Source organism: Nelumbo lutea, chromosome 1 (assembly GCF_056320005.1).
Source record: "Nelumbo lutea isolate HS-2025 chromosome 1, American lotus-T2T, whole genome shotgun sequence".
Taxonomy (NCBI): domain Eukaryota; kingdom Viridiplantae; phylum Streptophyta; class Magnoliopsida; order Proteales; family Nelumbonaceae; genus Nelumbo; species Nelumbo lutea.
Genome location: NC_142684.1, coordinates 82,040,131 through 82,065,911, shown reverse-complemented (window position 1 = coordinate 82,065,911; position 25,781 = coordinate 82,040,131). Strand labels below are relative to the sequence as shown.

The window sequence follows — 25,781 nt, the reverse complement described above, 5'->3', positions numbered from 1 at the left end:
AAAGGTTGGGATATTTTGATAATTTTGCTCACTTCGGTCAGATCAGATGGGGGGTGTAGATGAAACAATGCCAGAAAGTTTAAGCGAGGAGTGAGGACACCGTTATTAGTAGCATAAAGCAGGATACTGAACGGAAATTGTCAGAGAAAATTAATGGGAGGTTTCGACAAATTACCCAAATAAATAAAAGGAAAAGTCAATAAAAGAAATTAACGGGAAAGGGTGGAGAGTGGAGGAAGAAACTTCCCGTGATTTGTTATCTTGTAGACTTTTACGGTCTTTTCTCTTTCTTATTTATTCTTCAAAGAAAAGAAGTTATTGACTTCAGCGGAGCACAGCACCGACTTCTTTGTTATTTGGACAGAGAGGGGTCGGCATTCATGGTTTCCTCCATGTTTTCTCCTTTCTCCAAGCTTATGAGAAAGCGTTGAAATCATGGAGGACAGTGGGAATACTTCCGATGAATCAACTAGCAGTTTCAAACGGCAGAAGATTTCCGGTGATAGCGGTAACACCGATGAAGGGCTTGACCGGATTAGCGTTTTGCCCGACTCCGTCCTCCTCTACATCCTTTCCCTGTTACCGACGAAGGAAGCTATAAAGACAGGCATCCTGTCGAAAAGATGGGCATACCTCTGGACTTCCGTCCCCAATCTTGATTTCAGTGATCCTAACTTCGAGGAGAGTGAAGACGAGGATGGGTTTGTCAACTTCGTCGATCGCACTCTAATTCTTTATGGGGGTTCAAGAATCAAAAGGTTTCGTGTGGTTTTTGAATACAGAGAATGGTTTGCTTCTCGTGTTGATTTGTGGATTCGATTTGCAGCAAGAAAGAACGTGGAAGAGCTCATCCTTGAATTCGCCGAAGGAGATAACTTAGACCCTTTGGATGGTGATCCTTACTTGTTACCTCAGCATGTTTTGACCAACGTGTCAGTGACAACTTTGAGCTTCAGCTTCTGCCGAATCAACCCTCATGGGTCGATTTCTTGGAGATCACTAAAAAGCTTATCTCTGTCATATATGCCTTTGAATGATAATCTGATTCATGATATTATAACAGGCAGTCCATCACTCGAGGTCTTGGATCTCTATGAATGCTGTGGTCTGAGAAAACTCAATATTACATCGGAAAACCTCAAAAAGCTGACGTTGCGTGACTATTACAGCTCATCTGATTTGAACTCTGCGCTGGAAATTTCTGCTCCCAATATTCAGTCGTTGAGTATTCTTGGGATCCTGAATAGGAGGTGCCATCTTATGAATATGCCCTCTCTAATTGATGCTACCCTCCAGTTTCAAATAATGATAGACAACATTCTGGACGAGTATAATGTCTATGAAGGTTACCACAACATTTTGAGAGTGATTCTTGAGACTCTTCAGCATGTTAAGGTTCTCAGAATAGGCATTTGGTGCATTCAGGTATGACTCTATACAACAGATATACACTTCATCATTGTCTTATATTTTTTCCCTTTTGGCCCCAAATTCATCATTTGGTTTCTCATTGTAATATTGGTTCATTTTTTCTTGATCTCTATACATTTTTTTTTTTATTAATTTTGCTTTATTACTCTATAGTATCTTGTATCATGAATTGACAGTGCCCCTTATGCACTGGCAAAGAAAGCTGCTTGACCTGTTTTTGTAATGGAGAGTGGACCTCCTTTGTGTGTATGTTTGTGTTTCCTGCCAAATATCAGGTTATGATAAGATAGGAATTCTTTATTTCTATTTTTAATTGAAAAGAGCTCCAAAAAATAGGACCGGAGTCTTCGTATCTTTTATAGTCTTTGTGGATTCATTTAATTCATTTTCTTTTGTTTAATATAATCTGAAAGGTGCTGTCAATATGGGAGATGAAAATCCTGCCCTCTCCATCTTCTAAGCGCAAACTTCTGATGCTAGATACGAGTCTTGACAAATGGGAACTCCCTGGCATAGCAAATTTACTAAGAAGTTCCCCTGATCTTGAGGCACTTGTTGTGAATATGACGGCCTCCTCTTTCATCAACCAGGTGGTTCCACAAAACTGTGAAGCTATTCTTTCATACATTTCATTGGATAATGATTCTTCTGCATATTGTTCTATCTGAATGTGAATGTTGTTCATCATGAATTTGCCTTCATTGGCAGTTTCATTTTGAAGCCGATTTTCTGGATTCATACAATTTTGATGGAGAACGCTACTGGAGTTCACAGAATTTGTTTCTTCATTGTCTAATGCACAACCTCAAGACTGTCAAGATAAATGGCTTTACAGGAGGGTGTCATGAAATTGAGCTAGTGCAGTTTATTCTTAAGAATGCAATGGTGTTGGAGAAGATGGTCATTTACACCCCAAGATATGCACATCTTAACTGGAGGAAGCGTTTCTCACCAGAGGAGTTATTGGAAATTGCTCAAAAGATGTTGAGCTTCCAAAGAGCCTCTCCTCGTGCAGTAATTTTGTTCTCTTAGAAAATTGAGGTTTTATACAAGTAATTATACCTGGTTTATCCAGTTATTGTTAATAATACTTCCTTCTAGTTTTTGTTTTCTTTGTGGTTGGATGTAATTTTGTGATGCCTAAGCCTTTTTTCCAATTGTTAAAAATTTAACTTCGTTTTTGGCTAGGGAGAAAGAAAACACTACATTAAACAGGGTAGAAAAGCCCCAAAGCCAAAGGTCACCCAATTCTACCCTGTTTAGTGTAGTTTTCCAGTACCTGATCTAACTTGGGTGAGCTTTGGCTTTGGGGTTGTTCTACCCTGTTTAATGTAGTTTTTTCTTGCTTTCTCTCCAAAAGCAAAAAGGAACTGGAGTCTAGGACATAAGCAATCAAGTCGGCAACTTTGTGATGTTCAAGTGTAAGTTTCGAACGAGTAAACCTTTTTCTTCTATATTTATGATAAGAAAGTGATTTATTTAAGCAGATGGTGGAACAAGGCTTTGATGCACGTTAATACAGGGTATGCTTGACCACTAAAATTAATTTTGCGCTGAGGATTGAAGAAGCCAATCTGAATGAATAATGAATTTGAATAGGCAGGTCCATGGATGCCCATTTCTCCATTATATATTGCCCACTGTAGTTAGAGTGAATGAATCATTCAATTATAAGGCATCTGAATTAGAACGGAGAACGACGTTGAGCAGAGCTTGGCTTTTTGTCAACTGTCTCAATGACTTCAATGATTTACAAGAGTGCAAAGGTTATTAACCTGTTCTCCTTGGAATGGAGATGAATCAACACCCATTTCATATACAAGACCAAAACCCACTCAATAGAGTTCATGTCCCGTGGCACTTGGTGAGGTGCGGCAGGTGTTTCAGGATTACAGCTATAAAGGAGGTACCACAGAGCAAGACCCACTTATGAATTGTAAATAGATGATAGAAAGAACATATTTCCACTAATTTTTGAAAACAGATTTCCACTATTTTCAAATTGTTAAAATGGTGAAGAGTGAAAGCACATTAATTATTTAAGTTCCATTTTCTTGAAAAAAAAAACTACCTGAAAAATACAAAAAGAAACGATTACATTTGCGTAGTAATGTAACCTACCCAGGGGCCAGGGCTTAAGAGTTGATGATTCTCCGACCTTGAAAAAGAAGAAACGGAAAGAGGAGAATGTTTTTTTTTTTTTTTCTAGAAAATAATAGAAAAAGAACTCTGTTCAGTGTGACAGTGTTCAACCCTGTTTTCCATTGATATGGTGGGGCCCACGACAAGGCATCAGGCAAACAGCTGACCACATGACAAACCTTACCTGGATATGGCTACGCCTCCAGCCTCCTCACAATTCTCATGGGTCCGACCGTCCAACGTTGTCGGTCGGAGATTAAGAATGGATAGAGCGTCCCTGTAACTCCCTTGCATCTGGCATTAGTTTCTCAGTGCTGGCAGTGGCAGTGCCTACGTTCTGGAACTGGAGGCTGAGTATGTAAGAAATGAAACGGTTAATCCTCTGCCCTGAGCCTTCTCCCGTCTCCGTAAGGTCTCTACTTAGCGCCATCATCTCTGGATAATAATCAGTTCCAATTACCCAAGTCTTTGATTGAGTTGTTTATCATTGTTTTTTTTTTTTATTCCTGGCTTAACGTTGGAATTTAGGCCAGTAAGTTACAGTTTTTACTAAAGATGGTTTCTTGGAGCCTATGTTTATCTATTATTTGAGATGCTGTTGTAATTGAATGATTGTTCCCGTAGATGTTGTAACTGGAAAAACATACAAATTGTGAAGTCCATTTTAGTATTTAAACTAATCCCTTTTCATGTGTTGGGTTCTTTTAAATTGTTGTTGAAAACTTACGGGGAATAGGTTGACAAATTGGCAATGAATTTCCCACCCAATTCTTGACATCAAGTATTGAAATAAGGCCCCAGAAACCAAATATGGTTTGAAATTTTGGCACTGCTGAACTACTTTTTCTGGGTTATCAGTATGAGTTACTTGTGCAGGTTTTACGGCCAACAGGAGTAAGCTGGTGTTTTAGTGCTTTCCATGCAATACGTTAATAACCTCTCTGTTTAGCTTTATGGCTTTATGCCCAAGATTGAGAGAGTTTTTCTTCTTGTTTAGCTCTTTTTCCTCTTGAGGAAAACATTTCTTCTTGGTCAGTACTTTTAACTTGAATCTCTTCCAACTGTTATTATATCTGTTTCGGACTAGTTAAAATTATACTTCTGGACATCACAGAAAGTATATTATATAGGGAAAAATGGCTGTAAATATGAAATCACGACAATTAAACCCTAGAAGTTAAGTGTTGGGATTCTTTTCCATAGAATCAGAGGGAAAACATCAAATTCTTAAAGCTAGAAGACCATTGAGTATCTAGGAGGGACGATCTTAGAAAAAGGAAAAATTGTATGACCAAATTCCAACAAAACCAGAATGAAAACTGAGGATACTGAAATACGAAGCAAGCAAAAGGAACCTTGTTTCTGTAATGAAAGTCAAAGTAGGAATGAAGATAATAATTTATTAGACTACTTCCTTGAAAATACGTTATGATGTCAAAGAACATAGCCAAACAAAAATAAACACCTTTAGTCCAAATTCGTATCAGGAACAAGCTATAAATAACAAAAATCTTCATCTGATTTCTTGAGAGGGATGGGGCCTTCCATGCAAAGATACTTATTATTCTTTCATTCTGTTCTCATGTTTTCTTTTGAAGTTGCACTTCCAGTTTATAACATGTTTTATGGTGCTATATGACATTGAGTTTTATAGACTTCACCTTTATGGTTCAAATGCAATATTATATTCTATTAAACCTAGAGTGAGAGAAAGAGATTAGAGTTAATCTTGTCAGTAGCCATCTACTGCCCATTTACTATGTTTAATCACTTTCTCTTGCAATTGGCTCTTGCAGATGGAAACATAATCATCAACTGAGAGCTTATTATGCTGTAAAGATGGCAGGTGAAAAATCCTTGAGGAAGCTGGTTTCATGTGTCATTCTAGGTTTGGATAGTACATTGCTTAACACAGGTGGATTTGTACTCTTGCTTTTCATTCTGAAATCTTTTATTGTCTAACCATGTCTTTCATATAAAATAATTCCTTCGAGATTGTATGAGAGGACAATTGCATATCTTTGATTAGATCCACCATATCTTTTTTGGCCATCCACAAATAAAGCACTGCAATAGTAGATTTTGTATGTTGGACAAAGACAAACCAAATGGTCGGTACCATCTATTCCTACCCATATTGCCATGGATGCAACATAATCAGGGAGATGACTTCTTCTATCTTGTGGTTATGGATAATGCTTTGTTATTAATTATTTACATCATGACACTTCTTTTTGTTGTATAGGTTATGACCTCTTCTGTTCTTGTGTTTTTTTTTGCTCAGTAAAGAGTGATTTCATTAAAATGATTAAAAGATTACAAGTACATCCAGAGCTGGGACTGTATACCCAGCTACCCATATACTGTATTTAGTTTTTACAATTCTACCCAGAAATACTGCTGTATACCCAGCTACCCATATACTGTATTTAGTTTTTACAATGCTGCCCAGAAATACTGCTCCCTATAGACCCCTTGTTTGGCCAATGAATCTACCATCCCATTAGCAGTTCTCTTAACCCAGCTGAAAGTTGCACCCACATCCCTCACTAGCTTCTCAATTTCCCACAAAGTTTGCCTGTAGAACCAAGATCCTGGATTGTTTTTTCACATCCATGAGATTACCAGCTATGAGTCTCCCTCACTAGCTTATCTTAGGCCTTGTAACAGTGCTGATACTTCAGCCTTAGGGAAACTTTGATTTGAGTTGTGTAGGAGTTTTCCACTTCTCCCCAAACCGTCCACAATACTGCTGCTCTTGCTGCTGTCCATGTTATTCTACCCCTCTTTTTAGGCTATCTTTGAAAGTTAGGGCTGAAGAGGGTAGCCATGTCTTGGAGCGGATCCCACGTACAATCAAAGAAAGAACAAATATGCATCCAAACACAATTTACAAATGAACAGAAGATTAGTAAGTAGAGCATGGTATCACCATCAGCTTTGCAAAGCATGCAAATATGAGGAAAGAGGCACTTATTTGGTCTCCTTTGGATTACATCACAAGTATTTATTTTGCTAGGGAAGGCTTCCCAAGAAAAAGGCTTGGATTCTAGGTGGGACTGGTCTACTCTAAATTTCTTTCATGGGAAAACTCTTCCTCGGTGTGGGTGATTGGATAAGGGCACTGAAGAAAGGAGCACAGTAGAACAACCCGTTTAAGCTAGCAGTCCAAATTCTACTATCGCCAGTGTGGGGGTCCAAGGAGACTTCACTAAGCAAGTTCAAGAGGCTAATCAAGAATTCGCATTCCCCATCCCTTTAGGCTCCTTCTAAACCCAAAGTTCCAATTCAGCTCAACAGAGGAATTGGACCAAAACTTAGAAATGGGTTCCCTCTTGAAGGAGGAGAGAGAGTAAAGTGATGAGAGTTGATCTTTAAGAGGGGAATTGCCCAACCAAAGGTCCTTCCAGAACAGGTTACCATGGTCTACATCAAATCTAAGATAATTCATAAAGATAGGGGATACCTCATTGATGGATTTCCAGGGGGAAGCTGAGGATGAATCTGAAGAGATCCTTGCCTCCCAACCATTGTCCATAGCACCATGAATACTCATAAATGGTTTATAATGTCCCTAATTTCCCTAATATTTCCATGACATATTTGCACTTCCATGGGTAGCGACACAAAATTTTACCAGAATCAACATTTCCCCAATGAACACTAGTAGCACCATGTGAAGTACAACAAATAGTTCCCATGACATATTTCCATTTCCTCTTCCATAGGTAGCGACATGAAATTTTACTAGAATCAACATGTTCCCTAGTGAACACTACCAGTACTATGTAGAGTCCAAGAGATAGTATTATAACTTAAGGTGGTACACTATTGTAAATATGTTAAGTAACAATGTTATTGTCCACCTAACATACATGGTTACAACTTTGAGCAAGCTCCATATTCATTTCAAGCATGAAGCTAAATATTAGTTTTTTGTTTGTATTATACATTATTTGGTTGATCTATTACAATCATTTACATTTTCTATAAGTTAAAATTTTTCTTGCTCTGGATCTTAAAGTTCACAGGGCAACTTCAGAAGGTATTCTTTGTCTATAACCTTAGTTTCTTAATTTTGTTTAATGATTTGCAACAAGATAATAATTTAAAAAGGTGTGCCTATGCTTCTTTTATCATTTCATAAAACATCTTTCTATATTTTGCATATTTTAAAATGTTTCAACCATGTTTATAATTTTTACAATATTTCCATACGATATTTCCGACATTTTCGACATGTTTCTTATTTTTGGATGGCTGATATTTCCACTGACATCAACATTTTAAACCTTTTACCCTGTTCCATAGTCTATATCTTTCCAAAGGTAGTCTCTAACACCATTTTCCAAGCAAAGCGACATTGTCAAACTTATATTAGTTGTTTTGTATAGTCATCATTGCCATCTTTATTTGTTTTGTATTGTCAAACTTATATTCAGTTGTTTGACAGATGCCATTGTGAGTGAAGTGTTGAAAGCATTTTTGGTTAAGTATGGCAAGCAATGGGATGGGAGAGAAGCTCATAGAATAATAGGGAAGACACCTTTGGAAGCTGCAGCTACTATCATGGAGGATTATGGCCTACCATGCACATCAGATAAACTTATTATGGAAATTACTCCATTATTCTCTGATCAGTAATTACTTTGAACACTTTTCCTCTTTTACTTTGCTTATAGCTGCCTCCTTTCTAGAGGTGTTAAATGGGTTGTGCCGAGCTGGCACGGCACGGCCCACCTGCAGCTCGCGCAAAGTGCAGACCGTGTCGTGCCGGTCCATGAGCCTTCCTGGACCATGCCACCCTCTCTAGGGATAATTTAGGGGGTTGGCCCAGCATGGCCCACGGCCCGGGCCTTAGGCGTGGGTCAAACCGGGCCAAACATTTTTTTTTTTGTTTTTCTTTGACATTTTTGATTTTTTTTTTTATTTTTTTGCTAAGTAAAACTAAAATATTTAACTTTCCTTTGGGAACTATTTGGAAAAATAAGAAATCTAACAAAGAAACGAAAAAATACTTAACCAAGTAAGAAGTTAAAGAGGCAAAGACTGAAAGTGAATAACAAATTGGAAGAAAAATAGAAATTTTATTTCATTTAAATTTGAATGATACAAAGCATACAATGGTTGGATGAATGAAATATGAAAATTGAAAAGTGGAATATATTAATAAAATATAAAAATACAATATAGTTACAAACTGAAGATAAAAAATTATATTATTAAAAAAATATCAAATAAATTAAATAAAATTAAAACTTCTATACAACTATTGAGTATAAAAAAATATTGACTCATTTTCTCCTATTGTTCTTGACTTTGATCATCTGCTTCAGGTGAAACATCAGTTGTAGTGTCATGCCCTCCTTTGTCTTGTAATCTATCTTCAACATCCAACCAATCTTTAAAGAAGATGCACATCTCTAGACTTTCATCATTCATACAACTTCTCTTGTCCAACACCCTAGTACTTGCACTAAAACAAGACTCCGATGGAACTGTAGACACCAGAAGGGTTATTAGATCACATGCCATGGCGGTGAGAATTGGATAATTGTTTGCATGTTCACTCCACCAGGCTAAAATATCAAAATTATTTTGTTCCCTCTGAGGTGAAGGAAGAATCACCTAAAGTAGAAAAATTTGCTTGGTTATTAGATCACATGCCATGGCAGTGAGAACTGGATAATTGTTTGCATGTTCACTCCACCAAGCTAAAATATCAAAATTATTTTGTTCCCTCTGAGGTGAAGGAAGAATCACCTAAAGTAGAAAAATTTGCTTGTAAATAAAAATTAAGTTCAGTAAATGAACTTGTTGTCGAGGCGGTGGATTTCTACCTCTTACTTATTAAATAAAAACGTTTTTCTCTTCCATTATTGGACTCTAAGTTTAGAAGTGGAAGATACAACTGTGCAAGTTGTAGAATTTTTATTATTCCCTGTTACTTCAGATTCATATAAACTATACATTTCAAATAAGAAACTATTAATTTTTTCTGTTTTATTTCCAATTCAAAATTCATATTTCTACAATATGTTTCAAGTAAAATATCTAAGCGATATTTCCTAATCCTAGGATATAATATTATAGCTAAGCAATAAAGTGGAGAAATGTTCTCCCAATATTTTTTAAATTTATTTTCCATTATTTCAATAATACTTTTAAATTGTGGATTCCTTCTATATTTTGCAAAACAATCACTAATCATCATTAGTTGATAAGCTAAATTATAATTAGTTGGATAATAAATATCCGATAATTCATTAATTGCATCGTAAAAATGTTTAAAAATCTCTTATACAAATTGCCATTTCCCAGTCTTTCTCAAATATAATACCAGTAGGCATTTTTGCATTATAAAAATCACTAAGAATTTCTTTGTGAGAAATACAACATTCTAACATAGCATAGGTAGAATTCCATCAATGTTTAACATCTAATATAAAATGTTTATATTTTAAACCATAATTTTGATGTAGATATTTAAATTCTTGTTTTCTTGCTTCAGAACTTTTAATATATATAATACAATTTCTAATTTTAGAAATGAGTAGAAATAATATTTAAAGCATCCTGAATACATAAATTTAAGATGATTCATAAAAAAAAATACATAAATTTAAGATGTGACATTCACATCTGATATGAAATAATTTACCATTTAAACATGGTTTTAATTGAGATTTTAAAATACTTATTGCTGAATCATTATTACTAGCATTATCAAAACTAATAGAAAATACTTTATTGTCAATTCCATAAGCATGTAAAGTATTTAAAATACTGGTAGCAATAGTTGGGCCAGTATGTGGCCGTTCAAGCTTAGTAAAACTTAAAATTCTTTTATTTAGAAGACAATTTTCATCAATAAAATGACCAATAACACAAATATAACTTATATTAAAATTTAGAAGTGTAAATATCATAAGTAATTGCAACTTTAGAATTAAGATTTGATAATATATAAATTAAATTTTGTTTATATGAATAAAAAATTTTTAAAGAAATACGATCTAATAGTATTCCTAGAAACTCTATTTAATAGTGGATTTACAGAATTATGTCACCATTTTTCAGATTTAGTATCTTTAGCTAACAAAAATGGTTGTTTAGCATGTACAATGTATTTTACTAATTCTTGCCTCATTTTTTCTTGAGAATATTTAGAAGTACCAACCCCTCCCCCTAGTGTTGTCTCTCCCTTATTCTTCTTCTTTATCATGGGTAAGCAAATGTTTGCCCAAATGGCCAGTAACACCCTTGCTACAATAGCTAAAGTCTTTCCTACATTTTTGGCAAACAACCCTTTTTTCCCTTTGAACCTCCTATTTTTTAAATATTTTCCAAACCGGGCTAATCAACTTAGTGGTCTTCTTTTTCTTTCCCCTAGTATCAGTACTAGGGGTGGAAGTTTTGTCAATATCAATAGCATCCATATCAGTGCTAATACTACCATGTTGCGACTGAATATCGTTGACATTGAACATGCTGGGGAATTGGTTTTGGGAGAAGCCAGCCATTCTTTTAAATTCTAGAAAAATAAAAATTAATTTAATTTCACTTGAATTGCTGGTTCGGAATCCCAACTTGATTTCAATGGTTAAAGCCTTTCAACTCCAAGAGTCCAAGCCTCCCAAATTGCTAACTTGAAAGTTAAGATACTTGAATTGTTGAGCAAGCTTTCTTCTTGTTGAAACTTCAATAAAGTTGAGAATTGGAGAATCAGAGAATGTATGAGAGATTGAGAGATTGAGACTTGAGAGAGTATGAGAACTAGAGAAGAGATTAAGAGAATTGTTGAATTGGAGTGATGAGAATGGTGGAGGATAGGGCTATTTATAGGAATTGAAAATAATCCAATTGCCTAAAATACCCTAAAAACTAGTCGTTTTTAGTTGTTGGGAGGGTTATTTTGGTCATTTTGAAGTTATTTATCACTTTACCCAAAATGCCCCCCCAAACTAGCTATTATATAGCTGTTGGGGGGCATTTGTGTCATTCTTTCTACTCCCCCAAAACCAAAATACATAAATGCCCCCCCTTTATAGCTGTTGGGGGGGTATTTCTGTAAATCCCCCCTAAAAAAAAGCTAAAACTAGCCATTGGGGACACCCCTAACAGCTAGTTCATCAGGTGAGCCAAGCATGGCCAGCTATGGACCTGTGAGTTGTGCTGTTTCAATCTGTGACGGGCCGTGCTGCATGCTGTGCTGTGCCGACATGTGGGCTAAAGGCGGCACAACACACAGTCATGTCGTGTCGTGCTGGCCCACGGACCTAGAACCCCAGGCCCAACATGGCTCGAACCATCGTGTTGGGCCTGACACGGCCCGCGTGTTGTCGTGCCGGGCCGGGCCATAGGCGGCACGACCCGATTTACACCTCTGCTCCTTTCAATCTAGTGAACTTTTTAACTCCTCAAAGCTCGTATGTATCTTAACCTGATACAAATGACTTATAACCTTGGTTTGGACTTCTTTTGTATCCTACCTTAGCTAATTCCATGTATTTCCCTTTATCATAAGTACTTTTTTTTGGGTTGTATTTGTTATTTGTTTATGTGGATCCTTTTATGGACAACTGTTATCTGATATTCAAAACATGTCAGATAAATACTTAAATAGTGAAGTTCTGAATTGTTATTGCATTTTCTACTTGCAGATGGTGCAAAATTAAACCTCTTCCAGGTGCCGACCGGTTAATTAAACATTTAAAGGTCAATGGTGTGGCAATGGCATTGGCTTCAAACTCCCCAAGGGCAAGTGTAGAATCCAAAATATCTCACCTGCAAGGTATAACTTAATTGAAAACTCAAGAATTTAGTTCTTAAATTGTTATGTGATGTAAGTTATTGCTGATGCATGCCCTTGACATGCATCAAGGACTTCTTGTCTCACCATTGACCCTATTAGTTTGTTATTTTCCATTTTAGGTTGGAAAGAATCCTTTTCTACCATCATTGGTGGTGATGAAGTGAGAATGGGGAAACCGTCTCCTGAAATGTGAGATGCAGGAGTTATAGCATTTATTTTATTATTTTCCCATTGAATAACATTATCAATTTATATTGTAGTTCTTGATGATTTAATTCTTTGGTTTTTTCATGTTTTAGATTCCTTGAAGCTGTTGAAAGGTTGAGTGTTGAACCTTCCAACTGCCTAGTCATTGAAGATTCATTGTAAGTGATTTTACATTCCATAAAGAAAAATTTGTTGTACAAGCATTTTTATCAGATATTTTGGAGGGAGAAAACTCTTTTTATATTTTAACTGAAATAGTCCTCAAAAAAATTTTAACTGAAATAGTCCTAAAAAAATTTAACTGAAATAGTCCTCAAAATTCATGCATCTCATCTGGATACAGAATCTCTAGTTTTTAATTAAAGTGACATGCTTTATGCACCAATAAGGTAAGAAGAAGTGACATTTTGTGACTTGAAGGGTCGATAAGAGCTAAGGATAGGGCAGAAGGTTCTTATAAATGTTTTGAGGTCTCAGAATTTACAATGGATATAGTCCTTGATAGAGTGAAATGGGGAAACAGGATTCATGTAGCCCACCCCATATGTTGAATTGAGTAGGTAGATGCTTTGGTTGTTGTTATTGTTACTCTTGAAGGAAGCTAACCTCCTATGCATTTACATAATATGTAAGTAATTTACCAAAACTAGAAAACTGCAGGGACAGACATCTAGGTTGGTTTTAGAGGAGGTTACCTCTTGAAATTTGGATGTTGGTTGAGCATGGTAAACATGTTGTGATGGATCTATGTAATAGGTGGAGGAAGAATAAAGATCAATTTCTCAAAAGAAAGAAATAAACCTTTGATTTGATAGTTGTTATGGACACACTGCCCGGCAGAACACTGCGGCACAGTCATAGGCAGCGGCACGCACAGCAGCACGCAACGCCCGGCAGCGCGCAGCATGCACCGCCGCACCGCACGACAGCAGCACTAGGCAGCACAAAGCACGCACTGCCCGGCAGCGCACAGCACGCACCACCGCACCGCACGGCAGCAACACGCACCACACGGCAGCAGCATTGTGAGATGCGCGCACCGCCCGACAGCAGCAGTAGGGGGGCCCGCACGACAGCTCATCAGGGGCCCACTTACCTTGCCACTCTAGCCAACTCGCCGCCAGCTGTATTATCCCTCATCCCTTATCCTTACCTTATCTTATCTTCTTAGTAAGAGTTCGGTTTGCCACTAGAAGTAGGAGTTGTGTTACCATTAGGAGTAGGTAATTAGGAGTTTGAGTTTAAGTTGGATTACCCTAGCCTAGCCGAATCCAACAAGGAGTTTCCTTCTGTAATCTCTTATTTAAGGAGCTACGAATTGAAGTAAAGCATTCAGTTTTCTAGTCAAGAAAAGAATAAGGAGAGTTTGGGTGGTCTCTTGGACAAATCACCCATTAGGAGAGTTCGGGTGGTCTCTTGGACAAATCACCCATTCGGTTTTCCACAATAGGCTCTGCACGCAAGGGAAGGCGCAAGGGAAAGTAGGGCTTTCTCCCCGTGACGAGATCCTACGCTCGGGCCCATAACATTCTGGTATCAGAGCCAAACATCATGGGCGATATGGAGCAGCTATCATCCAAGGTCCACGAACTAGAACATAGTCTAGCAGAAACCAGCATGGAGGTTTGTGAGGTCAAGGAAGATGTCAGGGAACTGCGACGCCTGCTGGAAGCGTTCCTCTCCAACAAAGAAAGAAGTTCTGAGGGAACCGCCACCACCAACAATCGTTGTCAGGACTGGGCAGAGACGTCCAGCGAACAACAGATCGCTGCCCCGACAGCCGCAGTTATTCCCAAGTATAGCTGTTTGGAGTTTCCCTCATACAGCGACAACGGAGACCCACTAGGATGGTTGTACCGCTGCGAGCAATTCTTTCGTAATCAGCGCATGGAGGAGAAGGATAGGGTCAGTCTGGCCGTGTTCCATCTAACGGAGGAAGCGCAACTCTGGTTCTACCGAGTGGAGCAGGAGGAACCAGAACTCAGCTGGGACCAATTCAAGTCCTACTGCCTCCTCAAGTTCGGGCCCCCATTGACGAGCAACCTACTAGGTGAGTTAATCAACCTCAAACAAACAAGCATCGTGGCTGAATACCACCACCAATTTCAGACCCTTCTCGCCAGAGCCGCCTCGGTACGCCTAGATCAGCAGGTGGATATGTTCACCGCGGGATTGGCTGAGACCTTGAGGGTAGATGTGGAGATGCAGCATCCTCCCAACCTATTCACCGCCATGAACCTAGCTCGTGCCTTCGAACGTAAGCTACAGATCAGCCGAGGGCCTCCATCAGCATGGGCATCCCCAGAACCACTCGGAGTGGCTCCATATTCAGCAGCCAGCCAAGAACGGAAGCCGCAGGAAAGCACCAATTCTAGATCAACATCCAGCGTAGGGAGCAGCGTCGTTACACCCCCTATTAAGCACTTGTTCAGGGCTGAGATGGCAGAACGCAGGGCAAGGGGGCAATGTTTTAATTGCGATGAACTCTACTCAGCAGGGCACAAGTGCAAGAGACTTTTCTGTCTCCTGGTGGAACATGAGGAAGATAAGGATGAACCCCCTTCATTGGAATCCCATCCAGGAGGGCAAAGTCATTCCACCTATCCGGGATTCCCTTGAGGGTGTTTTTCGACACCCATTCGAGCTTGAGGACAAGCTCGTAGTCCAGGAGGGGTGTGATATTATGGACACACTACCTGGCAGCACACTGCGATGCAGTCATAGGCAGCGGCACGCACAGCAGCACGCACCACCGCACCGCACCGCACGGCAGCAGCACTAGACAACGTGCAGCACACACCGCCGCACCGCACGGTAGCAGCACTAGGCAGCAACACGCACCGCACGACAGCAGCACGCACCACATGGCAGCAGCACTGTGAGACGCGCGCACCACCCGACAGCAGCAGTAGGGGGCCCACACGACAGCTCATCAGGGGCCCACTTACCTTGCCACTCTAGCCAACTCGCCGCCAGCTGTATTATCCCTCATCCCTTATCCTTACCTTATCTTATCTTCTTAGTAAGAGTTCAGTTTGCCACTAGAAGTAGGAGTTGTGTTACCATTAGGAGTAGGTAATTAGGAGTTTGAGTTTAAGTTGGATTACCCTAGCCTAGCTGAATCCAACAAGGAGTTTCCTTCTGTAATCTCTTATTTAAGGAGCTATGAATTGAAGTAAAGCATTCAGTTTTCTAGTCAAGAAAAGAGTAAGGAGAGTTTGGGTGGTCTCTTGGACAAATCACCCATTAGGAGAGTTCGGGTGGTCTCTTGGACAAATCACCCGTTCGGTTTTCCACAATAGGCTCTGCACGCAAGGGAAGGCGCAAGGGAAAGCAGGGCTTTCTCCCCATGGACCGACCCGTGACGAGATCCTACGCTTGGGCCCATAACAATAGTTTGTAGGCATGTTCATTGGTTCAGCTCGGGCTTAGCTTTTTCGAAAATTCGAATGGGCCCAACCCGAAGCCCAAACCTGAAACAGTGTAAAACCGAGCCCATAGCCTAGCTTGCGAACAGGTCTTGTAGTTTGTAGGGCTTTTCTTTGGGGGGGGTATAAGAAGGCTTATTGTTTCACCTCAAGGGTGGATAAATTTTGAATTCATATTATACTATTAGTTTTCAAAGAGCATATATAGTCATGGTTGTGGCCTTATCCCTTAGTCACCAAGTGAAGTATGAGATTTATGGTCCTTTTCCATCCTATAACCTTGGTTACCAGTGATTTAAAAGGCGCGCCTAGGCGCACAGGTGAGGCACATTCTAGGGTAAGCACCTCGCCCAGGTCCTCGATGTAGCCCTTTCAAAAGGGCGTCTTGCATCTCAGCCCAGGCGTGTGCCTTTTGAAAATTTGATTCTTTTTCCTTTTTTTGAGTCTAGTGGCTGGGTCGGGGGCTCTGCCCCCGGATCCCCGTGCCATGCCCCTTGAGGCAAGCCCTCACATGGAATTGTTTGGGCTTGCCTCGAGGGGTGTGGCACATAGGCGGCTCGTAGAATTAGAAATGTAATATGGCACATTAGCTACTTGAAGTAATGTAATTGACAAAAAAAGAGATTGTGGGTTTTATATGCTTGAAAATGTTTTGTGTTTAATTTCATTTTTAAATTCTCATTTGAATATGCTTTACATGTTATGTTTATGTATTTTAATTTTAGATAATAGGTTTTTTAAAACATTTATTTTAAAATTTAAGTTTACATTTTATTAATATTAAGTTTAATGTTTTTTTTCAGTTTTTAGCATTTTGTTTTTGTATTTTTGCGCCTTGCTTCAATAAGGTGCATGCCTCACCTTAGGCGCAAATTGGCCCATGCACCTTTTTTGCACCTTGCGCTTTTAAAACACTGTTGTTTACTTGGAATATGAGGTTAGGAAAGACACCCCCATGTTTGAGTAGATTGCAGATCCATGCTAGATGAAGGTGATGAGAATGAGAATAACTAAAGTAGCCTGGTCATAGTGCATAAATTTTAATATAATTTTTACATAAAACAGTCCACCCGAATAGAATAATAACTGTTTTTTTTTTTTTTTTGATATTTGAGTAAAAGTCATTCGGGATATCATATTAGATGTTCCTTTAAATTTATCTCTGCTGGGTAGAGAAAACCTCTTGATTCTGTTTGGGAAGTGTAAATGAGCAGAAATAAAACTAAGTAGAATTCCAACATAGAATTATTCATTTGAAAATTCTGGTGTATATTCCTCCTTTATTCAAGAGAAAACCAGAAAATACAAATAAATAGAACTTTTCTTTATGGAAAACAATAAGTAGGGACCATAGTGAGCCATATTTCATGAATAAGGATCTAGATGGTCTTTCTCCCAACACAAAATAATGATTCTTATGAGCTAATATGGTGTGAGGAGCTATAATCAGCCAAGTTGCATGAACAAGGATGTAGGTGGTTTTCCTCCTCACACAGTAGTTATTTTATGAGTTAATTTGGTGTAAGGAACCATGATCAGCCAAGTTTCATGAACAAGGTTGTAGATGGTTTTCCCCCTTGCACAAAGTGGTGATTTTATAGGTTAATATGCTGTAAGGAACCATAATCAACCAAGTTTTATGAACAAGGCTGTAGATAGTTTTCTCCTTATATATGATTAAATGTGGGACAAGAAATAAAAAAGAAAAAAGAAAAAAAAAAAGATGAAGAAAGAAAGGGTGAGAGAAGTAGAAGGAAACACACACTCCTCTTCATAAAGGAGGCTATAGAAGTATTATAGTGAAGTGGTAGAGGAAGAACACTTCAATCCCTGCCTTCTTTCTCTTTTCGTCTTTTTATTCACATCATAATCTTCTCCTCTTTCTTTTCTTGTTTCTCTCTTGTTGCTGGAAATTCTGTCAACAGAATAGCATTAGCCCTCTCTCCTACAATGAGAGAGGTTTTATATAGAGGAGGGAGGTGGTTAGGTAACTCCCCACCCCTCTCTTCTTAGGTGGGACCTCAACCTCATAACATTAAGTGTGACTTTATTAATTAACACAAATTTAATTCTTTTAGGGCCTGCTGCCCTTTAAATGGGTTATACTACAGGCCCTTAAATGCCTAATGAACTGTTATTAGGGCCCAAATACCTTTTTGAATTAATTTAGGGTCTGGTGTCTACTGAAATAGACTACAAGCCCATTTCTTTCTTAAATAAACTACTTTAGGCCACTTGTAGGATTGAGGCTTGAAGACTGGTTTGGAAAGAAAGGCTTTATAAGCTAGCTCCCAATACAGAAAAATTTAAGGCTTTAACAATGACCCATTTATTTCTGCCACATGGAGGAATCAATTTGTCTAATCCAAACCGTCCATTGGATGGTGAACCCTTGGCCAAATGTCCACTTCTCCAGTCCATGAAACACATGTAGTCCACTTTGTTCTCGAGTTTTCCCAAATAACGTTAGCTGCAAAAAGGTTCTATTTTACAATTATAAAAAAAAATTGCCCATAAAATGGTTTATTCTGGTTACATTGAAAGGGGTACCGGGTACAGGGCTGGACCTTTTCAGGTTCCAACCATGTCTCCACTTGGAATCCACACGGATGATCTCACATTGTTTAGGCTTTCTCTAAATGACCCGACAAGCAGATCCATTGCTTTAGAGTTAGGAGAGAGAGAGATGATACTTTCTCATGACATTAAGTGTTTTTTGAGGGTTGTGATGATCAAGCCCATAATTTGGAGATAATTTCAATTCGCATTCTGAGTTGTACAGGAAGAATGGATTGGCAGGAGTTAGCATTGGAAATTACCTGGATCCTCTGTTAGATTTTTGGGTTGCCACAGGAATCCTAGGGAAGTGAATTATTATCTTGCTAGATTTTCTTAAAAGCAGGTTTCTTTAACCTAAATGAAGAAAACAATAAGATTTAAGGGTCAAATCTCAGTATTTTTATTTATCATAATCAAATGAAAGAGTTTTATATTAATACAAAAAGAAAGTGAAACCCCTACAAAGAAAAAAATTGGATTTCAGGGTACCAATACAAAAAATGACTCACAAAAGGTTCATACTTGTCATCCCTAACCTTAGCCTGACCTTTTTTGGTTAGTTTCAGGATACCCAGTCCAAGTTGCACACCTAAACTTTATCAGTGCAGCACTTGGGCTTAACCTTGGGGCCAATTACAAATCAGAGGCTATTTGTGATGTAATTGTGGAAAGACTTGGAAAGAATCTAGCTGGACGGAAAAGTTTTGTTTGTCTAGGGAGAGTAAGATAACTCTAGTAAAGATTTTTGGGTTAGTTTCAGGATAACCCAGCCCAAGTTGCACCCCAAAACTTTATCAGTGCAGCACTTGGGCTTAACCTTGGGGCCAATTACAAATCAGAGGCTATTTGTGATGTAATTGTGGAAAGACTTGGAAAGAATCTTGCTGGACGGAAAAGTTGTTTGTATAGGGAGAGTAAGATAACTCTAGTAAAGATTGCATTATCCAGTCTCCTTGTCTATTACCTCTATTCACTATTCATGTGGTTGCAATATAGGTGTTAGAAAGAAAGAGAAGGCTTCTTTTATATGAAGGACCCGATAAGGACAGGAAGTTTCAATTTGATGGGATGGAGCCAGGTTTGCCAATATAAATGGAGTAGTTGGGGTAGGCCACCACCATGTTGAAGTATAAGCAAATGAATGTGGAGAGTATGGGCTAAATCTGCCACCAATTAATATGGGAGAAAACAACATAGCAATTGACCATTGGAAATCTCTAAACATATGGCACTATTATGTGTAGGACTGAAAATGGATTGAATCGAATTTTGTAAGGGGTGTATTCGATTATCTTATTGAATATCCAATTTGATCTGGATTGTAGTAAAAAACTTGATGATATAATATAAATAATATATTATATTATTTATATAATATATATTATATAATGCATAATATATAATATTTCATAACTAACAGATCAGGTCAAATCTTATTGGATTGAATTGGGGTGTATCTGAATTTGATCCAATAACTTAATGGGTCCAATTTCCCGATTCGATTTGTAAGGATCAGAAGGGATATATGAATCCAGCTCTTACTGGATCAAATTCGGATTCATATTGGATCGGATCCGACTTATTTGCAGCCCTAATTATGTGGATGGGGAATTGGAAACCTTTGGATCTGAATAAATGAAAAGTTATCAAAGAGGGTAAAAGATTTGAGTATGTTTTTTGAAAGTACATTATGTAGCAGTAGGTCATTTAAGAGTTGTTTTTCCTTTTCCATATTGAATGTTGAGGGCCCAAAAACCAACTGACGAGCTAACCACACAGTCATTTGGAAACAAGATTTTGTTGACATGTTAATGATTGGGTTGTTGACCTCCCAGTTATCTTAGTAAGGATTGACTAAATGAATGCTTCCCTAGGAGATGAAGACATGAAAGTATGCACTGATCCTAGGGGTGCTATTCTTTTCTTTAGATTCATACTACAATATACTCATTATGGAGGATGAATATTTCCCTTAAGAGATCAGTATGATCTCTAAATTCCCTTAAAGATAACCTTTTGTTGTTTTTTATTTATCTTTTGTTTTATTTCCACTGCAATCCTTCAGATTTTGACAAGAGATCACTTTGTTTCCTGGTTCCTGATGAAGGAATATTCACAAAGAGTACTTGTAGATACTAGCCCAAATCAGTTTCACATCACTTAATTGTGCATTCTTGTTAAAGACATATATCATTTCACATGATCAGCATTGGAGTGTCCCAAATCATTTGTCAAATCTAGTTAAAGCGTGGCATATCAAAGGATCATATTTTATGGATGACGGATCTTATAATATTTCTCAGTATATTGAATGTTCCGGAAGGAAAACAGCAACCACTCTTTTGAAGATAAGAGATCCTCTTGGTTGAGACTGATCTTAATCACAGAAAACCCATGTACTAGCAATAGATTGATAAGCTTACTTTATCTTAACCTTTTGACTCAAGTAGAATGGCTACCATCAATAGATTGTTACATGAGCTATTTTATCTCTGTTGGAAATGAAGTCAATGCAAAACCCTATCTCTACTACTGTGGATGTCTTGGCCATTGATTTTCCATTAGCATATATGTTTCTGATTTTGAGAATGCTATGAGTGTTGACAGACCTGGTGTTATGGCTGGTAAAGCTGCTGGAATGGAAGTGATTGCTGTTCCATCCCTTCCAAAACAATCCCATCTTTACACTTCAGCTGATGAGATGCTTAACTCTCTAATTGATCTACAGCTGGAAAAGTGGGGACTTCCACCATTTGAAGATTGTATGTTTCTGACAACTTATACTTTTTTGTTGATCATTTCTTCATTCCTCTTGAGTAGCACCTCTGTCACCAAAATCACTAACTTGGAATTGCAGGGGTTGCGGGTACTTTACCAGTTGAACCTTGGTATATTGGGGGCCCTGTCATCAAGGGATATGGTCGTGGCTCAAAGGCACTTGGAATACCTACAGGTATGTGAAACAGATTTACAACAAAATAATTTGGTTGATCATTAGTTGCTTATTTGTAGTTTATCCTGTCCAATATGAACACAAGGTCCATTTTGTCTAGGAAAATGTATGGATATTGTCATCTTATAATTTACACCTCAACCAGTCTCATTACCTGTTTTCCTTCTCACTTTGTTCTCTCAGCTAATCTCTCCACGGAAGGCTATTTGGAAATTCTTTCAGAACATCAGTCAGGCGTATATTTTGGTTGGGCTGGGTTATCAACACGGGGTATCTACAAGATGGTCATGAATATTGGTTGGAACCCATACTTCAATAACAGCGAGAAGACCATAGTGAGTAGACAATAAACTGAAGATGATTGCTTCTGAAAATCTTGTTTTCTAAATTGGGTCACCATGGCAGGAACCATGGCTGCTTCATGACTTTGATGAGGTTTTCTATGGAGAAGAGTTACGTCTTGTTATTGTTGGATACATTCGACCAGAGGTAGTTTAAAAATTCATGTTTGATTTGCAGTTTGCTTTATATTTTGTCCCTGCCTATTTATTGTTAAATAGTGAAATTGACTTAGGCTTCAAATATAACAGGCCAATTTCTCTAACATTGATAGCCTGATAGCAAAGATTCACGAAGACAGAACTGTTGCAGAAAAGGCCCTTGATCTTCCCCTGTATGCTGGTTACAGGAATGATCCATACTTGAGAATCTCTTTGAGGAATAGTGAACATCTTGGTTACATTTCTTGTAGCTAAAGGATTGATCCATACGCCAAAAGCTCTTTGAGGAATGAAAATTGTCCACGGATCATCTTCAATCCATCATCTAAGCCTTGTCGTAGCTGAAAATCCATCCTCTTAAATTTTAAGATTTAAAAGTTTGGGCTGTAACCTGTAAATGAATTTGACCAAATTGGATATACCTGGATCCAAATTTGAACAGTCAATATTTGGATGTGAATTGAATGTTATCCATGAATTAAAAATGACTTGAAAATAGTTTCTATTAAACTTTGAACGTATACAACATTTGAATCAACTTTAATAATAGATAGATAAATTACCAAGACCTTCCTGTACTATAGGGTCAGTGACAATTACCCCTTGAACTTTCATTTGAGACAAAACTCTCAGCTTTCACTTTGTGACAAATACCATCCTCAATTAGAGTTTCATCAATTTCAAAAAAGATTCTCATTTAACTGTTTAATTTTTTTTAGATTCTAGAACTATCATTTTTTATTTATTTGAATGATTTATGATTTGATTAGTTTTCTAAATATAATATTGGAGTTCTCTTAGTTGCTCCAATAGATCTTTGTAGATTTCTGGTTAGGATGAAATGGTAGAGATTTCTTTCTAATGGATATATACTTAAGGTTTCATTTTGTTTTTCTTGATTTGTTGGAGAAATGAGTGAATAATTTTTATATTTTAAGATGAAGAGAGGCATTTATATAGTGAAATGAAAAAAGAATTGAAAGAAACTTGTTTTTCATTGTCAGTGAAATGATTCTTGTCATTTTAGTTGGTTCCGTTTAGAGAAAATGGAGATATTGTTGGGTCAATTAGGGTTTAAGAGAAAAGGGCAAGGAAAAGAAAATAAGAAAAGGTCAGGTAGGCATTTTAGTAATGAGTGAATAATTTTTATATTTTAAGATGAAGAGAGGCATTTATATAGTGAAATGAAAAAAGAATTGAAAGAAACTTGTTTTTCATTGTCGGTGAAATGATTCTTGTCATTTTAGTTGGTTCCATTTAGAGAAAATGGAGATATTGTTGGGTCAATTAGGGTTTAAGAGAAAAGGGAAAGGAAAAGAAAATAAGAAAAGATCAGGTAGGCATTTTAGTAATTTAATGCATTATGCCATTTAATTTAATGGTTAGGGGGTATTTGTCACGAAGTTAATGTTCATGGGGCTCTTGTCCCAAATAGGGGTATATAATCGGCCGATTCGGTTAGAATCATTGACCTAACTGATTATTTGGTTTGATCATTTTCACCAACCAAATTAGAGTTTAGAATCTTATTGGCCCTACCCAAATTTAGTATTCAGTTGGACCTTGATTCCACATAAATGGTAAACATTCTAATAATTAATAAGTGTTATTAATTAAAAGTTAAAATGGTCCCAAAGTCTAATGGTTTTAATGGGGAATTGTCGATTTGGTCATTATTCACAAATAATTAATGAACAATTAATAATTAGTATAAGTCTTAATTAATTATTATTAATTAAAAGTTAGAATGGACCAAAGCCCAATGGAGAATTGCCAAATTGTTCATTGGAAAAAATAACAATTAATAAGTATAAAGTATTAAATAGAACATTAAATATTTTATATACTTAATTAAATAAAAGCATTAGTTCGGTTCAATTGAAAATCTTAGTCAAACTAAATTGATGTAGGCGCTTGAGGCATGCTAATGGCATGCCCACACATGGCAGAGGGTCCAGCACAGACCCAATAGGGACATCACGCAAAGGAGGAGCCGGCATCTAGCACGGGCCTAATGGTTGCGGCGACCTCGAATGGTCGTGCGATAAGGCCAGACTGCATCCTAGTTGTCTACGCCCACCTACTCCCAGGCGGTCTCAAGTATAAATAGGGGCGACCCCCTAAAGGTGAGGGATCTAGACTCTCTATTACCTGATACTCAATTACTTCCATTGTGAACTCATCTGAGTTGTCCCAGTTCAGGCCTTGTCCACCCCTCATCACCTAACTTGACCGTTGGAGTCTCCACCTCGAGTTAGCACCCATGGCCTCTCATGTCTTTTCTCTCTCTTCACAAGACTGACCTACAGGCCCTCGGTCACAAAGGACCTCAGATTCATCAACCAGCCCTCGGCTCAAAAGAGAAGTTACTTTGTTGCCCTCGGCCCATCCAAGGCAGCAACAATTGGCGTTGTTTATGGGAAACGTTGCTAAGACTTCCCTCAATTGAACTTGCACTTAAAAACTCAACTTAAAATCAACCTCTAAGCTTCTATCGAGATGGCAAGAAACACAAGGAATGCTCAGAACTTAATCACAATGGACCAGTTCTAAGAAGTCCTTGACTGACTCAACAACCTCGCACAGATGCTAGACGAGGTGAGGAGCCTAGCAGGAGGCCGCCTGCAGAGCAGCTACCCCGCTAGGAGCCTAGGGCATAATGGCAGACGATTGTCTCCAGACCCGCTAGCCATTGGCCCAGTTGAATCCAACAGGGCTGACCCCTCAGAGTCCAATAGTAGCTAATGTGCCAACCAACCACCAAGGACCTCCCGACCCCCTAGTCGACGAGGGGACGACTCAGCATAGTCTTGCGACCACCATCGAGACGAAGAACATCGCCATTGATAAGAAATCCCTTGGGACAAAGGCGGGTAGTCGGGACACCATAGCCCCCCTTCGAGGGCTGAGGGTCGATGCCATGCCTCTCTCTCTCATGTCTCAGACCTCCGAGAGCTCCTAAATGATTAATGGGCTAGAAGGAACAGAAACATGCTTGCATCAAAATACTTGGGGAACAGGGCCGACCCGTTCCACGTTAGGGAGGACCAAGACAAGGCCCAAGCCCCCATCGACTAGAAGATCATTGATCTGTTGGTGCAACTCAGCGCTGTCAAAGATGAACTCCGACAGGTTAAGGAGAGCCAAGCCGACGCCTCAAGAAGTTAAAACCCTTCGTCTGGGAAAATGGATGCCTTCATTGCCGATATCACCTCGGTACCCCCCCCCCCGGTCGCATTTCAAAGTTCCGATACTCGAGATGTATGACGAAACGTCTAACCCAGACGACCACCTTGAAAGCTTCAAGGCATTCATGCTCCTCAACGGGTACTTCGACGCCTTGACATGCCGTGCTTTCCAAGCAACCTTCAAGGGGCCAACTTGCCAATGGTTTTCCAGGCTCCCCCTTGATCCATTAGCCTGTGGGAGTAGTTAGCTAGCCTCTTCCTCACCCATTTCATTAGTAGTCGATAGTACCAGAAGAGCGTCGTCTCACTCATGACCGTTCGATAAAAATGTGGCGTGAGCCTACAGTCCTACATCGACCACTTCAAGAAGGAGGAGCTTGAGGTTTGAGACCTCAACCCCATGGTGTCCATGCCTGCAACCATCAATGGCCTCCTGTTGGGCTCGACTCTCAAATGCTCCATTGTCAAGACCCTGCCCAAATCCAAGGCAGAGTTTTTGAAGAAAGCCCAGAAGTACATCGTTGCCAAGGAGGCTTCGGACGACGACCGCTAGGAAGG

General features: G+C 38.6%; 2 protein-coding genes across 9 annotated transcripts; both read left to right on the top strand.

Moving 5' to 3' along the window:
- Positions 1-214: 214 nt before the first annotated feature.
- Positions 215-2,543, top strand: LOC148875713 (putative F-box protein At1g49610). The gene is made up of 3 exons (XM_088965149.1): positions 215-1,425; positions 1,845-2,021; positions 2,140-2,543. Exons 1-3 carry the CDS (start codon positions 436-438, stop codon positions 2,461-2,463), a joined length of 1,491 nt encoding a protein of 496 aa, XP_088821275.1. The 5' UTR covers positions 215-435; the 3' UTR covers positions 2,464-2,543.
- Positions 2,544-3,514: 971 nt separating this feature from the next.
- Positions 3,515-22,545, top strand: LOC148875712 (bifunctional riboflavin kinase/FMN phosphatase-like). Of its 8 annotated transcripts, none has more exons than XM_088965150.1 (11): positions 3,515-3,985; positions 5,370-5,488; positions 8,027-8,213; positions 12,237-12,367; positions 12,508-12,577; positions 12,688-12,753; positions 21,190-21,344; positions 21,440-21,535; positions 21,719-21,870; positions 21,941-22,024; positions 22,126-22,545. In XM_088965150.1, exons 1-11 carry the CDS (start codon positions 3,939-3,941, stop codon positions 22,288-22,290), a joined length of 1,272 nt encoding a protein of 423 aa, XP_088821276.1. In that variant the 5' UTR covers positions 3,515-3,938; the 3' UTR covers positions 22,291-22,545. The 8 variants fall into 8 exon arrangements, with proteins under 8 accessions (XP_088821276.1, XP_088821282.1, XP_088821279.1 ...); XM_088965156.1 differs by having other exon boundaries at positions 3,622-3,980; positions 21,461-21,535; XM_088965153.1 differs by having other exon boundaries at positions 3,622-3,980.
- Positions 22,546-25,781: the final 3,236 nt, after the last annotated feature.

What these genes read in the sequence shown, in the direction of transcription:
- LOC148875712 (XM_088965150.1), top strand. Translation starts at nt 3,939, where the DNA reads ATGAAACGGTTAATCCTCTGCCCTGAGCCTTCTCCCGTCTCCGTAAG. An exon ending in ACTCCATTATTCTCTGATCA is followed by an intron (nt 8,214 to 12,236) that starts GTAATTACTTTG and finishes TTCTACTTGCAG; the next exon opens with ATGGTGCAAAATTAAACCTC. An exon ending in GGGAAACCGTCTCCTGAAAT is followed by an intron (nt 12,578 to 12,687) that starts GTGAGATGCAGG and finishes TTCATGTTTTAG; the next exon opens with ATTCCTTGAAGCTGTTGAAA.
- LOC148875713 (XM_088965149.1), top strand. Translation starts at nt 436, where the DNA reads ATGGAGGACAGTGGGAATACTTCCGATGAATCAACTAGCAGTTTCAAA. An exon ending in TAGGCATTTGGTGCATTCAG is followed by an intron (nt 1,426 to 1,844) that starts GTATGACTCTAT and finishes ATAATCTGAAAG; the next exon opens with GTGCTGTCAATATGGGAGAT. An exon ending in CCTCCTCTTTCATCAACCAG is followed by an intron (nt 2,022 to 2,139) that starts GTGGTTCCACAA and finishes CTTCATTGGCAG; the next exon opens with TTTCATTTTGAAGCCGATTT.